Source organism: Malus sylvestris, chromosome 8, assembly GCF_916048215.2.
Source record: "Malus sylvestris chromosome 8, drMalSylv7.2, whole genome shotgun sequence".
Classification (NCBI taxonomy): domain Eukaryota; kingdom Viridiplantae; phylum Streptophyta; class Magnoliopsida; order Rosales; family Rosaceae; genus Malus; species Malus sylvestris.
The window spans coordinates 9,020,679-9,036,687 of NC_062267.1; the positions used below are offsets into that span (position 1 = coordinate 9,020,679).

General features: G+C 40.1%; 2 protein-coding genes across 2 annotated transcripts; one reads left to right on the forward strand and one right to left on the reverse strand.

Moving 5' to 3' along the window:
• The first annotated feature begins 852 nt into the window (after positions 1–852).
• LOC126632593 (early nodulin-93-like) lies at positions 853–3,586 on the forward strand. Its single transcript, XM_050303024.1, has 4 exons — positions 853–1,127; positions 1,958–2,019; positions 2,824–2,899; positions 3,062–3,586. Exons 1-4 carry the CDS (start codon positions 1,016–1,018, stop codon positions 3,163–3,165), a joined length of 354 nt encoding a protein of 117 aa, XP_050158981.1. The 5' UTR covers positions 853–1,015; the 3' UTR covers positions 3,166–3,586.
• An 8,256-nt stretch (positions 3,587–11,842) lies between these two features.
• On the reverse strand, positions 11,843–15,868 carry LOC126632582 (endoribonuclease YBEY, chloroplastic-like). The gene is made up of 12 exons (XM_050303011.1): positions 15,250–15,868; positions 14,913–15,164; positions 14,734–14,829; positions 14,456–14,633; positions 14,293–14,361; positions 14,103–14,203; positions 13,785–13,877; positions 13,282–13,353; positions 13,077–13,196; positions 12,924–12,974; positions 12,567–12,755; positions 11,843–12,359 (listed from the first exon to the last, which is right to left on the reverse strand). The coding sequence occupies exons 1-12, from the start codon at positions 15,655–15,657 to the stop codon at positions 12,192–12,194; spliced, it is 1,797 nt and encodes a 598-aa protein (XP_050158968.1). The 5' UTR covers positions 15,658–15,868; the 3' UTR covers positions 11,843–12,191.
• Between the last annotated feature and the right edge of the window lie 141 nt (positions 15,869–16,009).

A 16,009-nucleotide genomic window follows, 5' to 3' on the forward strand; every position in this document is an offset into this window, starting at 1 on the left:
TTAGATAGAGTTCATACTGTTTAGTTTGGTCTTGGTAGGAATTCCGTCTTTCACAAACATATCATGAAGGGCTTCACAATCACAAGTTGCAAGTCAAAGAATACAGAAAGGCCGCTGAGCTGTTAGAATCCGTCCTAGAAGATCCTCTTATAGAGAACGCGCAGGTGAGCGTAAGATCTTCAACGAACATTTTTCGATGGCAGTCTTCCTTTTTGTCTCTGAATAGGTAGTTATTGTTGTTTCTATTGCCATGCAGGTGGACGGCAGTGTCAGCGATTGCCATCTATTGCAACTCAGGTTTGGATTTCGGCACCACCCCATAATTTGTGCAATTCTCGGACTCGGTGTACAATTTTCTAATCCACATAGGAGGAATCAGTCTCTAGTAGAATTTTAGTTTTATAACTTTTCTCTCACTAATATTTTTGTGAGATAATAGTCAAAACATATATATTTAAAGAAAGGCTAAACAGACTCGCCTAAAGTAAGTCTGCAAGGACTCTCTAATAAGGAGTCCGAGCGTAAATATTTATGTCTAATATCGTAATCCTCCAATAAAGAGTCGTAGGGTATATATTTATAATGGTTAATTAAAAAGTTAAACTATTAGCTTTTCAAAATAGAAAATACATCAAACAAATACAATATTTTACTAAATTTAACGACTAAATGTGCATTAGAAAATTAAAAGAATAACATACATATCCAAAAAAAGGCATCGAATCCAACATACATATCCAAATCTAGAATTTATATATTTATTGGGTAAAAGCAACAATCACATGCGTGGGGAGGGAGACAGAGACAAGAAAGTAAAGCAGCCCATAGATTAAACGAAAAAAACGTGGCAGAATCTCAGGCGCTCTCGCCTCGTCATTTGAGGATCCTCACTCTACTCACACCGCTACATCCTTTCTCTCTCCTCTCTCTATCTCTCTCTCTAAATCTGGAGTAATTGAAGTTGCAGAAGATTGACCAAAAAAAAAAAAAAAGAAGTTGCAGAAGAAGAGAAGAAATGGGGATTCCATCGGAACTGAGGGACATGTGGGTGAACCGCAAGGATGCTCTGGTGATTCCTTCGCCAGCTGAAGAGGCGAAGCTGCTGAGATCCAAGAAGTGCATCGACGGTTTGCGTTTCTTACTTAATCCTTTCCATTAATTACAATTAGCAGGAGCATCTGGTTGTTTAAATTGTTCTAGGTTACTTATTGATTGGTTTTTTAATCTGTAATGTTTTGATTATTTGAAGTTAATCAAGAATTTGATCTGTTGTTTTGTAAAAGTTGGGAACTTTTTGTTTAAGTTGAGGTGAATTTAATCTAGCTATGTTGTGTTTGGGGAATTGGGAGTGTGAATTTAACATTGGGGAAGTAAATTATTGCGTAATTAGTTGGAAACCTTTGGGTCCACTGCTCGCTGATGTTAGGTTGGATGCTTACATTATCTGTAGTAAATGATGTAGTGTATTTGCGTGTAAGGCCCAACCGCCGTACGCGATAGCATGTAAGGAAGCGTGTTGAGAGTGAGATTCCACAGCGGTTTATTAGGTCCGTGCTTAATAGTTTAACTAATCTTGGGCATCCCCACCATTGCCAATTGGTTATAGCCTTTAGGTTCATGTCTATTGAGTAGAATGCATGTTCGATCACTCGACATGGGTTGCTCGTGTGTTTGGTTTGAGTGACCCCACGTGTGAGAGGGCGTGTTGAGAGTGGGAATCCCACATGGGATAGTTAAAGCCTTGCTTCATATTTTAACTGATCTTGGGCATTGCTACCCATTGCCATTGGTTTTAAGTTCATCTCTAGTTGAGTAGAGTGTATGTGCGATAGATCGATTCATCAGCAACGTATTTGTAGAGAGAGACTTATGGCTAATTGATTACGACGTGATAATAGGTAATACATGTGACATTTGGACAATGTCCGATATCACTTAACATTTTCATTATCTGCAGAGGGTGTTCAGGAGGGATTCAAGTACGGTGCTGTTGCGGCTGTTATCTCAAGTGTGGCTACGGTATGTGTAGCGTTCCCCAGCTTTCCATAATTTTATTTGTTTGTTAGAAATTGGTAGGCTGTATAACCACTGCCTTTGAACAACAAAACTGAATCCTATTCTTCGTTTCTTAGTCTCTGCTACTGCTTGTTTTTATTCTTCATTCCTCTTGGGTTATGCTCTTAAACTTGTTGGTATTGCCTTCGTAGTTGAGTGTAAAATTCACCAAACATCTATGAATTTTGAATGTCCGTGGGTTTCCATGTGAACTTGAAAATGGAGTGCTAACAAAATTGTATGGTTGTCTGTGGGAAAAAGGAAATGGTCTTGCAGCTTTTGTCTTTAAAAAATGGGAACTTTAACGAAAAGCACCTGGTACTGTTCACTTTAACGAAAAACCACATTTTTACACTAAAAAGTCAATCATGGTACTATTCACTTTACCCTTTATTTTGTCCTTATCATTAAAACTCAAAGTTTTCAAGCCCTTTTCATTAGTTTTCCTTTAAAAAATTTAGGTCAGTAGTAACTCTGTAGTATAGTTCACACAGATTGTATATGTTTGGAGGCTGTGTCTTGGTGGACTTGCTCCAAACTTGGGTGGTCGTCGTCTCGAGTCATAGAAATAGCCCTCTCTGAGAATAATGGGTATGGCTGTGTATGCTGTGTCCTTTCCAGATTGGCCCATTTTGCATTGAGAGCCTCTTACACTAGGAGTCTAGGATATCTTTTACTAGTCTGTTTTTTACCCTGAGTTCGAGGGAGATCTTGCTATCTTGGTATATTTTTTAATGACTACTATTTACTTGTTCTTCATATTCCCAGTTGGGTGCTGTTCGTACGGTACCTTGGGCAAAGTATAACCTCAACTACACCGCTCAAGCACTCATCATCAGTGCTGGTATGACTTAATTATTTAATTTTTTTTTGCATGGCTTACAGAGATTCTAGCTTTGTGGCAATTTACTTACCAGATAGAGCTTTTAAGTATTAATTCTTCCTCATAGAGCTTTAATTGTCTGGACCATGAAAAAATTGACATTTTAATTTATTTGATGAACAGCAACAATTTCTACATACTTCATCACCGTTGATAAAACCATCTTGGCATGTGCGAGAAAAAATGCCCTGTTGCAAGACAGCTTGAGACGCCAGCGCGAGCAGTAATATAATGCAATTGTAGCTCAAAACGATATGAAGGTGCCCTCGTCGTTGAAAAAATTGTGCATTTGATGGGTATAGTGAACACTCCGGCAATAAACCCCTCATGGCTCATCATATCATTCGTTATGGTGATCGTGAGCTACAATGAATCTCGTCAATTCACAATAATTTGTTTTTGTTACGGCACATGACTGTCGTAGCTTGGCTGCCTGGTAGATGAGTTTTTGTTTCGTTATTCTGTACTGTTTTCCGCCTTCCCCGTTTCTTTTCTTTGGCCAAGGAAGAATATCTTCAAAATAAGTACCGTGGATTCGTATTGTGGCATATTTGTATGACGATGTATGACAAGGCTCTCAGTTTGGCTATCTGATCTGTGTTTTGTTCATTTTATTGAAAACAAACTTCTGCCATTTATTGCTGAAAACATGTTCATCTCTTGGTTGACTTGAATTGGGTTATCTTTTATTTATGCTTTAGCTTAAATAAGCGCCTAAATTTGTAGTGAAAAAAGCGCAGCAGAGTTTTTGATCAAAAACAACAAACAACATGGCCACCACACAACTCACCACCAACTCCTCCTCGCCTGAAGAAGAGGAAGTTGTGGTCTTCGTCGGTAGAGGAGAACCACCGGAATGCCAACACCGACACCGCCTTTCAGTATCTACCAGACGTAAAAACCACCGACTGCTTCAAAATTGATGGGGAATTACTCCTCGAAGAAATCATAGGGAAATCCTGGCGAGGTTGCCGTCGGTAAAATCTGTGATCAAGTGCACCGCCGTGTGCAAGTCTTGGAAATATCTGATCCAAAGCCCGTCCATCATTGACGCCCACCTCCGACGCCGCCTCCTCCTCAACCAAAACCATGTTGCTGATAATGATGATGACCAACTTGCTGATAATGATGATGGTGATGTCGGTAGTCTCCATCTACTATAAGGACCCTTCCATTTTAAGGGATACTTGCTGTATTGGGATAAGCCTGCTTCTGTTTCTGCATCTTTCCTTAGATTTGATAGTACCAACAGCAAGGCTATAACTAATTTCACTTACCGTTCGACTCACGGCGAACTTACTTCTTCCGATTATGATCTGGCCGGGACTTGCAACAGCCTCATATGCCTTGCTAATGATGAGGACTTCACCCCCGAAGTCCCCGCAATAATTTCCCCCCCTTCTACCATTACCATCCCTTGGACCAACGAAGAAGAAGAAGAAAACGTTATTAACTTGCCCTATTATATTTCCACTTCGTTTGGCTACGATTTGCGCACCAACGACTACAAAGTTTTGAGAATCATTTTTAGTAATGAACATTCTTTTGATCCTGCCGGGAACCCCGTACGGCATTGAGGTTTACTCCTTAGCCAGAGGCTCCTGGAAGATTCTTAGTCCTCCTCCTCTAGCTCCACCTGCTGTTTCTTTTCCTGGTTGACATGCTTTCTGTTATAACAACCACCCATGTCTTAGGAGTGTTTTCGTCAATGGTGCTGTGCACCCGTGATCAAAGCTCTAGTGAAGATGTTGTAGTGTCGTTTGATATGGCAACTGAATCATTTGGCGAGATTAATTAAGATACCGAAACGTTTGATAAAAACACCAGGTGCCGGTTTACCTTATGACGACCTTGTTGTTTCAGTATATGAGGATTCCCTTGCCTTAGTTAAGATGCAATGGGAAAGAGCTAACGTTTGTGATGACAAGTTATGGGTCATGCAACAGTATGGTACGGTGGAATCGTGGACTAATTTATACAACGTAACCTTGAACAAGTTGGTGTACTCTCCTCCCGAACACTTCGCTTTTAAAAGCAATGGCGAACAAGTGTTTAAAGTGCCTACTGAGGATGGTCGATCTGAATGGATGCAGACAGTGGATTTTAAGACTAAACAAGTAAAATGTTCTAGGGCTGATCGATCGTACCAATACGAGTCCATGAATTCTTTTGGAAGTAGGATTCTCTCATCTCCTAATCTCTCTCCCATTCCATTCCCTCCTATTTAAATGGTTGCGATTACGCTACGTCTACATCTTGTGAAATTTTTATATAGAGAATAAGACAAAAAGAAGAGTGTGAGAGGAGGGGAAAGAAAAGGATAGTAATAGGAGGGGAGAGAATCCTATTCCATTCTTTTGCAGAGAGCCTTATTTTACTTGACCAATCTGATGCTTATTCTTACTAAGCAGAAGCAGCAGCGAGCAAGCAACAAGTAATTTTCTGGATTTAATTAGTTAGCACTTTCTTTTCACTTGTAAATTAACATTCCTTCTTCAAATTATTGTGTTACATTCCTTCAAATGTATGGATTTGGAATTATAAAAGTATTGATGATAAATATATTATTTTTTTTGTTTTAATTATCTTTTACAAATGGGTAATGCTAGAGAGACAAACTAAGTGATGTGTCATCAATAGGAATGAGCATTTTTATCAATGCTTAAGTAATAAACCAATCATCAACTTTCATGTCCTTTAATTTTCAAAATTTTGTCTACAAATTTAGTCTCCCTAACAATACGCTTTACGAATATATGTATATATACAAGTCTTCAAAAAAAAAATAAATAAATAAATAAAAGAAGAAAAAAAGGCTTTTAGCCCAATTGTCAATGCACTTGACAATGAGACCATCTCCAAATGCACGGGGCTTAGAATATTAGGATTTAGACCTAATTATTTCTTAAAAAATTGTAACCATTAAATTTGAGCTGTTGAATGCTTTTAATTTTTATCGTTGGATCTGGTCTTATTTGATCCCAATCATATTAAGTGTAAAAAAGTTTAAAAAAAAAAAAAAAGAATTTGAAATGTGACTGTTAGCCAACGGTCACGCCATCGTAGCCATGCGATCAGTTGATAGGTGATGGATTTTTCTATAGATTGATGTTTGAAGGGCTTTTCAGTATGATAAATAGTTGCAAATGAAGTGCACTAATTAATGTACTTTTTCTTCTGGACAGACGGTGATTCAATAACTAAAGTTTTGAGGATTTTCAGTGACGGGTTTTCTTGTGGTCCTGCCGGGAAACACCTCGTATGGCATTGAGGTTTACTCCTTAGCCAGGGGCTCCTGGAGTCCTCCTCCTCCAGCTCCTCCAGCTCCTCCAGCTCCTCCTGCTGTTTCTATTCCTGGTTGTCGGGTTCTCGGTAAGAGCAACCCACGTCCTAGGAAGGTTTTTGTCAATGGTTCCGTGCACTGGCTTCTGCCCCGCGATAAAAGCTCTGGCGAAGAGGCCATAGTGCCGTTTGATATGGCCACTGAATCGTTTGGTGAGGTTGAGCTACCGAACCTTTGAGAAACACACGTAGCGTTTTCTTACATGAGAGCGCTGTTCATTCAGTACACATGAATTCTTTTGTAGAGAGCCTTGTTTTACTTGATCAATCCAATGCTTAAAACACCGTTTTGGAGAAGAGAAAGAAATGGTATTTCAACCTAATTCACCTGACCATTATTGCGCCCGAAATTAACATTTGATAGGTGAATACTTGTTGGGGATAGTGAACTGAACCCTCCCGCAATAAACCCCTCATGGGCTTATCATTTCATTAGTTATCGAGAGCTGCAACGAATCTCGTCAATTCGCAATAATTTGTTTTTATTACGGCACATGATTGTGTAGCTTGGCTTCTTAGTAGATGAGTTTTTGTTTTCGTTATTATGTACTGTTTTCTGCCTGCCCCGTTTCTTTTCTTTGGCCAAGGATGAAGTGTATCTTCAAAATAAGTACCGTGCATTCGTTTTGTGCCCGTATTTGTACGACGTGTTGGTATTTAAGTGATTTTAGCTTAAATAAGTTTATGTTTTATTTGTTTTAATCAGAGCCCTTGGATCTTATTCCAAATGAATGCTCTAGATTAATTAGAGTTAGTGATATTTTGTGACACTTGTAACTATCTCATAGGATAGATGTCATGAAGGGCTAGGATTGTTTCATTCTCTTAGAAGAGAGAGAAGGGTAATATTCCTTCTAGTTGAAACGGTAATATTGGATTGATTTGTATGAGAGAGAGTGAGCAATTCAATGAAATAAGTGAGGCGTCCATCACTGTGAAACTCTCTGAAATTATTCAATTCGTCTTCCAAAAATTCCTTCTTATATCCATTGAATCACAGTACACTAAATCACACAATCTAACATGGCCTTAGAGCCAGATTGCACCATCTGCAACTAGGCGTGAATCTGTGAAGAGCGCATCAAAGAACTCGAACTGATTGTCGAGCTTTGTTGCTGAAGGAAAATTCAGAGAAGAAATCTCAGTGATCTTGAATCGAGTCTCATATGGCTGGGTCAAGTGGTGCTGATCTTCAAGCACCGGTATTCAATGGAGACAACTTCGATTTTTGGCAGATTCGGATGAAGACCATATTCCAATCTCATGAACTCTGGGATGTTGTCGAGAAGGGTTTCGCTACTCCGGCGAAGAAGGATGAAGAACTCACTGAAGCTGAGAGCAAGCTGGTGAGGGAGAACATAATCAAAGATGCAAAGGCACTTGGAATCATCCAAGGGGCAGTTTCCGATCGGATCTTTCCGAGAATCTCAGTTTACTACCCTAAAATTTCTTGGTTTACTACCCTAGAATTATGACTTTAGGTACCATTCTGGGACAAAAAAAACATGATATACTAAATGTTGAAAACCAAGAAATTTTAGGGTAGTAAACTGAGATTAACCCTATATATATATCTTCTTGTTTTTTCTTTTAATTATCTTTCACAAATATAATTAGTTGTAAATTAAGTACCTTAATTGAAGTACCTTTTATTTTAGATAGACGGTGACTCGATATACAAACACTAAAAAATAGGTGGGGACAGATTAAATAAGTTGGTGCTTATGTAATACAAAACTTACCAAACACCTGTTCCGTTTTATTAATGCTCTATAATGATCTTATACAATGTGTCAAATGAAACCTAATGTTTGTGACCAAGGTAGGGTTGGGCACGGGCCGGGCCGGGCCAAATTTTGAAGGAATCGGACCGGACCAGATCAGGGTTTAAAAGAAATGGGTCGGACCGGACCGGGGTTTAAAAGAAATGGGACGGTCTGTGGTAGGTACAACAGATTTGGGCCGTGTAATACCTTGAAAATTTAATATATGAATATGTGGAGAAAAATCGAAAATAAATCGATTTATGGGTATGTAAAAATGAATTGAAAACTTTTATAGTTTTATTCCGGAAGTTATTATAAATTATGTTGAAAAATTTATCGTTAAGTTAAAAAGACGAAAATGCCCTATTTGGTTTAACGTAATTATACTAGGACGTATTTTATACTCATATACTTTATCGGATTTTTTTGACATATTTGGATAGAGGACGACCCTCCGAGTGCGTAGGTGAAAACAGTTCGTGAAACAAAGTTATAACGAATGAAATAAAAACGAACGAAGGTAGGGGCAAACTAGTCATTTTGCCATGAATCTGGAAGGCTCCAGATTCTGTTTTGGTGGAAATAGGCCACAGGAAAAAGGAAGGAAGGAAGAAAAAAGAGGAGGAGGCCAATCAGAGAAAGGAGGGAAATGAGGGGTGACCAATGGGGAGAGCAGGAAAGGAGGGGAAATGAGAGAGAAGAACCACACTGAATCCCTTGCCAGGTTTTCTTCTCTAACTCGACCCTTGCCTACAATAATTTTCGATGGGTTTTCTGTCCATTTTTCCAGCAAATTACGTCCTATCACCCCTACCAAACAACTCCCTAACCTTCCCTCGTTCATTTCCACCCAAAATCCACCTCGATTGGATCCTGATTTGGGAAAAATGGAACCCGTGGGTTCCGACGGGGTCACAACGAGATCGCCCATTTCTGTAGGTTTCGACCACCACTACCACCACCAAAGTACTCCTCTGAAGGCCAGGAACAAGGCCCAAGCAATGGTGGAGGCGTAGGACTACGTATGAAGGTCGAATCAAAACCCATCTTTCTGGGGTTTTCAACGAGTTTGTGATGATTTAAGGTGTTTTCCGGTTGAATTGCACTTCGGTCCAGGTATAAACATTGTTCCCCTTGGCTTGCTCTACATTTCTATAAAATTTGAGAATTTTTAGAAATAGTGAAATTTTCCAACGAGTCGGGCCGGCCGACCGCCACCCACTTCGGGGCGTGGCCAGTGGGCCGATGATGTCATTTTGTGCAAATTTTGATATTCTAAATATGAATTTGGCATCTAATTGATGTGTTTCGATTATTGAACCCAATGTTGGTTATTTCGATTACTTGAATGTCTTTGGAAATGGATTGACAATGAAAGGTGAACTACGAAATACTTGATCCCACATCAAGGGCACGTAAGCAGTCTAACAGGGGTTAGATGTAGCCTTAAATAGTTAAGATAAATCTTTTGTTGGGAATTTGAATTAGGAAAAGAAGTTTGGTGATTAATTGTAAAATTAAATCTTATGTTTTGGATGTTGAATTTGGTTATAGATTTTGTGAGTGATTCATAAATTTAGATAAAGAATTATGACTTATGGTAGTTAAATAAACAAGAGTTTAATTTGGGCCTATCATCGGAATTATTTCCCGAAAATATATATTTCAGAGGTCGGTTGTTATAGGTCGGGTACAACAGGTCCTCTTACTTTATTTTTTTTTCGGTTTTGATATAGAGCTCCAGAACCCAGTACCAAATTGCCACCAAGCCCAGTTCAAAATCGCCACCCACAATGAGATTCGACGCTGCCTAACTCAGATCTGCCTCTTCTCATCCTCAAATCTTTGATAAGAAGCATGAAATCGAATCATATGCACTAAATATATGAAGTTAGATAGAGAGAGACTAGAGCGACAGAGGAGACGAGGACGTAGGCGCTGCAGAGAGCGTAGAAGATGTCGTCCTACCATCAGGATGACTTGTTGATCTCGTCGAGGTTGGCGGTGTCGACATGCTACTTGCAATACTCAATGACCCTGGCCAAAATCTTGTTGGTGACATTGCGTAGAGGAATGCCGTTGTCAGCACAATCGTCCTTGATCATGTGCTTGATGGCCTGTGACTCCAGCGCCACCGCTTCCTTTACCTTGAATGACTCACCGTCCGAGCTCTTGAGGGTGATCTTCTTCGACAATGATGCCATGGTTGGTGACGGTGATAACGATGGTCTCGAAACGATGCCACTTTATAAACTTGAAGAGGTTAAAGAAAGATTTGGTTTCTAGTTGTAGTGAGAAATTTTTGATTTCGCATGGAAAAAGATAATAAAAACGAGGAGTGGAGGGGTGACTGGTGAGAGCTATGTGACGCAATTACAAACGGGCTGGTTCGGGTACCCGTTTTTCTATACTTCTGAAACCGGCCCGCCCCTAAAATTTGATCGCCCCGTTTCTCTTATTAAAAATTTAGAACCGGCCCATACCCACCCTGAACCTTGATTACCCGATTGACCCGCAGTTCCTATACCCATTTGCCCACCCCTAGACCAAGGTTCTTAAAAATGCTAGGCGCTAGTTCAGCAGCGGGCAGGGGCCTAATGCCTAGGCAGCCTAGACGAATTTATATAAATTTATTATATATCTTGTAAATAGGTGCCTATTTATACTTAAAAAAAAAACTATACTTAAATGGATAATAAAAGAATGACAAATTGCAAAAATAGAAGTAGAAGAATACATAAAGTATGTCCATCCAACAAGCTCAATATTTAAAAAACAGTAAGCATATAATCATAATGAGGAGTATTCTTGGATGATGGACTAAATTTTCTTGTTCATGATTCTTGCATTGGATTGGACATAGACTAAATTATTTAACGTTATTGTATCTAGTTTATTTATTTATTTATTTTTTGTATGTATCCCCTCAAAAGTTCTCCAATTCATTTCACAATTGGATAAACTTGTAGTCAATCCATCCTTTGCAAATTAGGTACACCATTTTCAGAAGTATACCACCATGAAACTAAAAAATAAAAAAGCACACAATTAATAAATAAATAATATAAAATAAAAAACCAAATCCACCTAGGACTGCCTAGGAACCGCCTAGCCCACTGCCTAAGACTGGCCTAGCCCACCTAGGCGGCTGCCTAGCTCCAGACCTATTTTTCAAAACAATTTGCCCTAAATCACGGTGGGTCTTCATCGCCTAAGCCGGTTTTTAGAACACTGCTAATGACCTCTACTGCTCCCCCACATGCCCCATAATAAATTGGCAACCCTGCAGTAAAATGTTTGTGACTTTGCCCCCTCCCTCCTACCATTTGTACCTTCCCTTGGACCAAAACTAGACCAAAATACATTGCCGATATTTTGTATTGTAACCGCGTCTGCGTTCGGCTATGATTCGCGCACCAATGACTGTAAGTGCAAGGTGCTGAGAATTTTCCGGGACAGGTTTTCTTGTTTTCATGCCAGTAACACCCCGTATGGCGTTAAATTTACTCCTTAGCCAGGGGATCCTGGAGGATTCTTAGTCCTCTTCCAGCTCCTCCTGCTGTTTCTTTTGCTGGTTGCCCTGTTCTCGGTAAGAGCAACCCCATGTCCTAGGAACGTTTTCGTCAATGGTTCCGTGCACTGGCTTCTGCCCCGCGATAAAAAAGCTCTGCGAAGATTCCATAGTGCTGTTTGATGTGGCCACCGAATCGTTTGATGAGATTGAGATACCAGAACCTTTGAGAAATACATGTAGTATTTTCTTATATGGGAGCGTTCTTCTTTCAATACACATGAATTCTTTAGTTGAGAGCCTTACTTGATCAATCCAATGCTTAAAACACCATTTTGGAGAAGAGAAAGAAATAGTAGTTCGACCTAATTCACCCGACTACTATTGCACCCGAAATTAACATTTGATAGATGAAATACTCGTCGGGGATCACACTAACCAAAGTATTTTTCTTTTGGACCGAGGGCGATTCAGTATGCAAATACCAAAAAATTCTTCCAAAACGTAAAAAAATGACAATTTCCATCACCTTAACCGGGAAGACTTGTCCTGAAGAATCCGGCAGGTTGCATGAGTCATCCGTTCAATATGCTATGAATTGTCTATGCTAACTCTTCTTTGTCAAAACTGAACCTCAAAATGCGTACCGGTAAATGGCATCAGCCACACCATCTTCATCATTGCTTGCACCAATTGCATTAGCCACAGCTTTTGTCTTCTCTGATCCGTTACTAAGAGCAACGCCCAAAGAAGCCAGCTCAAGCATCTCGACATCATTTTCTCCATCGCCAATAGCCATGATCTAAACAATATATTATTAGAACTAATCAGGAATGAAATCATAATTGGTACATAACTAAAACAAGGAAACATGCAAAACACGATATCAGCACCAACACAGATTGTAAGATTTTGGAGTGATTCCTAAAACAAGAAGATAACTCTGTATAGGCATACGACTAACTCCGATTAAAACAATAAACGCTAAAACAAGAAGATAACTCTGTACCTGATTTCGAGTGATTCCTAAATGATCAAGAAGCATGTTCACCCCACTTCCCTTTGAGGTTCCTGCGGGAACAATTTCAAGGTGCCCTTCCACAGCTTGAACAACTGTTGCACGATCTCCAGTTGCTTGTGACCAGTATGGCCTCAAAGTAGTAGCCACTACCTCAGGGGTCTCCATGAAGAGCACTTTCTGTATATGCAAAAGACCAACAATAAATTAGTTTCATGTTAGGGTCGCAGTTGGTTTGAGACCGAAGAAACTTCTAGTTATCCACAAGAAGAGTTGATTCAAGGAAAATTAAGATCAAAGCTGAGAGCTAGTGGCTTGCATATTTTCGTAATACAATCAAATCTGCACCTGTATGTCAGCTTCAGCCAAGAGGTGCTCAACCGAAGGCATGATTTCCACCTGTAAATATCATTCCATATACGAAAAAGGGGATGGTGAGGGGGGAGCTCAGGCGATAAAGAATATTTATCATCATGATGAAACATTGATTTTTTATAGCACCTTTGGCTCATTATACAATGTATGCACTGAGTCAAGTAATGGATGCTGAAACAGAGAAAAGCAACGGTCCTTGCTGAACGCAATAAGAGGAACCTTATTCTCACAAGAGTAGAGACACGCCTGCAAATAAAGAGCATACAGTCTTTTGTTTAGACAGATTTCCAGTGAAACCCCAAAATTCTAGAAATCCCCACCAAGGTATTACCTCTCTGCAGACACTTGTATCTAAATTTTTTCTAAAAATTTCCCGACCTTGCCTACCATAAACAAGCAACCCCTGTAATCAAGTAGAGGCAGACAATAAGAAGCATGTACGAATATCAACCCAAGACAGAAGCAAGTACAGTTCTGAAAAAGACTAGCATAAGCAATAGTCAGTACGGCAGTCTGTTCCTAAAAGTATGACCGGCAATTGCCAAGATTCAGTAAGTAAAACTCATCAGGGAGTTACCTATGGCGACAGAAAAAGAACATGAAAACATTTAAGATGAGCAGGGATGGTTAGCACAGTTCAGTATAGTGTCCTCATCAAGCTTACAAAAGGAAGAAAAAACATCTAGGTCTAAGAAGATTATTGGGTAAATACAAGTGAGAAAATTATGGAAACACATTCAACAGAGGACTAAGCATGTAGCAAGTGAATAGTTCGGTCATCAGATGAACTTGCAACATGGTGAGAATGAAATTTGCAAGGAAGAAAAGATAAACCTGCAAAAAAACCCCAGGAGAAAATTCCGAAACAATGCCATCTTCTCCAGCTAATTCTACCTCCTTAAAAATTTTCATCACAGCTGAACGAGACTGTTTCAATGTGAATTATAATATTTAGAAGCAACACATACATCAATATATAAACTGACATAAAAAGTAACACTGCAGGCTAGAGCAACAGTAAAACATTAGATTCCAAAAGTTTTTGAACAAATCAATCATAAGCAAAAAATCGTATTGGCAAACATAATGAAAACACATTTTCGAGCATAATATGCTGATAATCATTATGAAGAAAAAAAATGTTGTTCTTACTTTTCCAGTGGCTATCACTACTCTCACACCCCTTGATGACACCTCCTTGAGAGCTTTCGCAGTTGTTAAACTAATTTGACTTTTGCTGTTGAGAAGGGTGCCTTGAATATCAAGAGAATAATATATAAAGTTCATTTTAAGCTTAACATAGCACAATGAAGGCGCTAGATTACAGTAACCGCCAACTTACCATCCATATCACAGAAAATGCATTTGAACTTTGGTTTATAAAATCGCAGGCTGCCTTCTCTCTTCCTGTCTTTTAACAATTCACCAGTAAGATTACTCCACTAAAAACTTATATTGGCAAATCCAATGACAAAAGATGTGAAAATGAAACCGTAAAAGATTACCATCTGGTTTTTCCTCATGGGAATTTGTTTGGGCTTCGGCATCATGTGCACTTTGAATTAATCCCTTCCCCTTCCACCCAAGACTCTTTAAAAGAAGCTCCTCCTCCTTCTCCATTTCCACTTCTGCCTCTTCACTAATCTCATGATCAAATCCTAGTAAATGTAACAACCCATGTATCTGCAGGAGGATTCAGTGATTAAAGTCATCAAACTACACTAAAAGGCATTGCTCTCAATTAATTGGTTCTCCTACGAAAAAAATCCTTAAACCAACTAACCATGAGAACACGTATCTCATCAATAAGCGTGTGGCCTCTTTCCTCCGCTTGCCTTGCCGCTGTCTCAACAGAAATCACAATGTCACCCAACATAAGCTGCACACGATACAAAGCTTCAGTGATTAAAGTTATGCAAAAAGAAATGGAACCAAAAAACAGAAAAAGTGATGAGCTAGTACAATGGGAAGCTTAAGATTTGGGACATGCTGCGACAGTGAGAGAACATCGGTGGCATGGTCTTCATTTCTCCATTCCTTGTTAAGTTTTCGGATGAACTCATCGTTGCAGAGAAGCACCGAAAGCTCTATGCTTTCGAATCCACCAACGTCGTTTATGGAATTGTCCCTTGTTTTATACACTGAACCTTTCAACCCATCAAACGCCAGCTTCATTGCCATTGGAACATTCAGACGAAGCAATTCCGCAATACTCTGCAAGTTCAAACTTCAGGTAATCAGGCCAAGCTTATATAAAGAGGCATTTACACAAACACCTGGTGGGCGGTCCCGAGATTACCAGCACTTCAGGATCGTCAGGCAATCCTTCTTCGATGCAAATGCTGACGTCAAGCTCGATCTCCTTCTCCTTGCTTTTTGCGGCTCGCCGTCTCACCTTTCGGTACTCTCTCTGTGAGAAGAAGATTGGTCCCCGTAGCAATGGCGGTCTGGCTGCTCGTATCCGTTCGTGTCCGCACAGAGAGTGAAATCTCCGGCCGAATAGAGAAGTTTTTGAGGTGTTGAAACGGTGCGTTTCAGGAGGGGAGATTGAATGGATGAGCGCGGGAAATGAGGCGGTGGTTTGTCGGATGGGAAGAGGGGTGATGGATATTAGGGTGGCGCGCGGAATGTAACGCGCCATTTGAGTGGCGGAGGACGGGGAGGGAGGGTGGAGGGTGCGGAGGAGAGTAGGGAGGCGGAGGAGCATTTATGGGGCCAAGGCTTTTGGAGCTCGCGAGGGAGTGTGTGCGAGTGGCTGCTTCGATCGCACCTTGTGTTGTAAATGAGCGACAATCTGACGGAGACGGCACGAACTTAAATGCCTCCTTTGTTTTATTTTTGAATTTACACTACGGACGAACGTAACATAATTATGCTAAGTGCGTTCGTTTCATCGGATTATCTCGGACGAGACTTCTTGGAGGAAAAGACGAGGCGGAAGAGGGCAGAGAAGGGGGTCTAGGACTTAAAGACGAGGAATCGTTGTCAGAGAACTCGAGCAGGACGAGGTCGCAAGAGAGGACAGTCTAGTAGTTCTCTGGTTTTCGAGGGGTCTTACT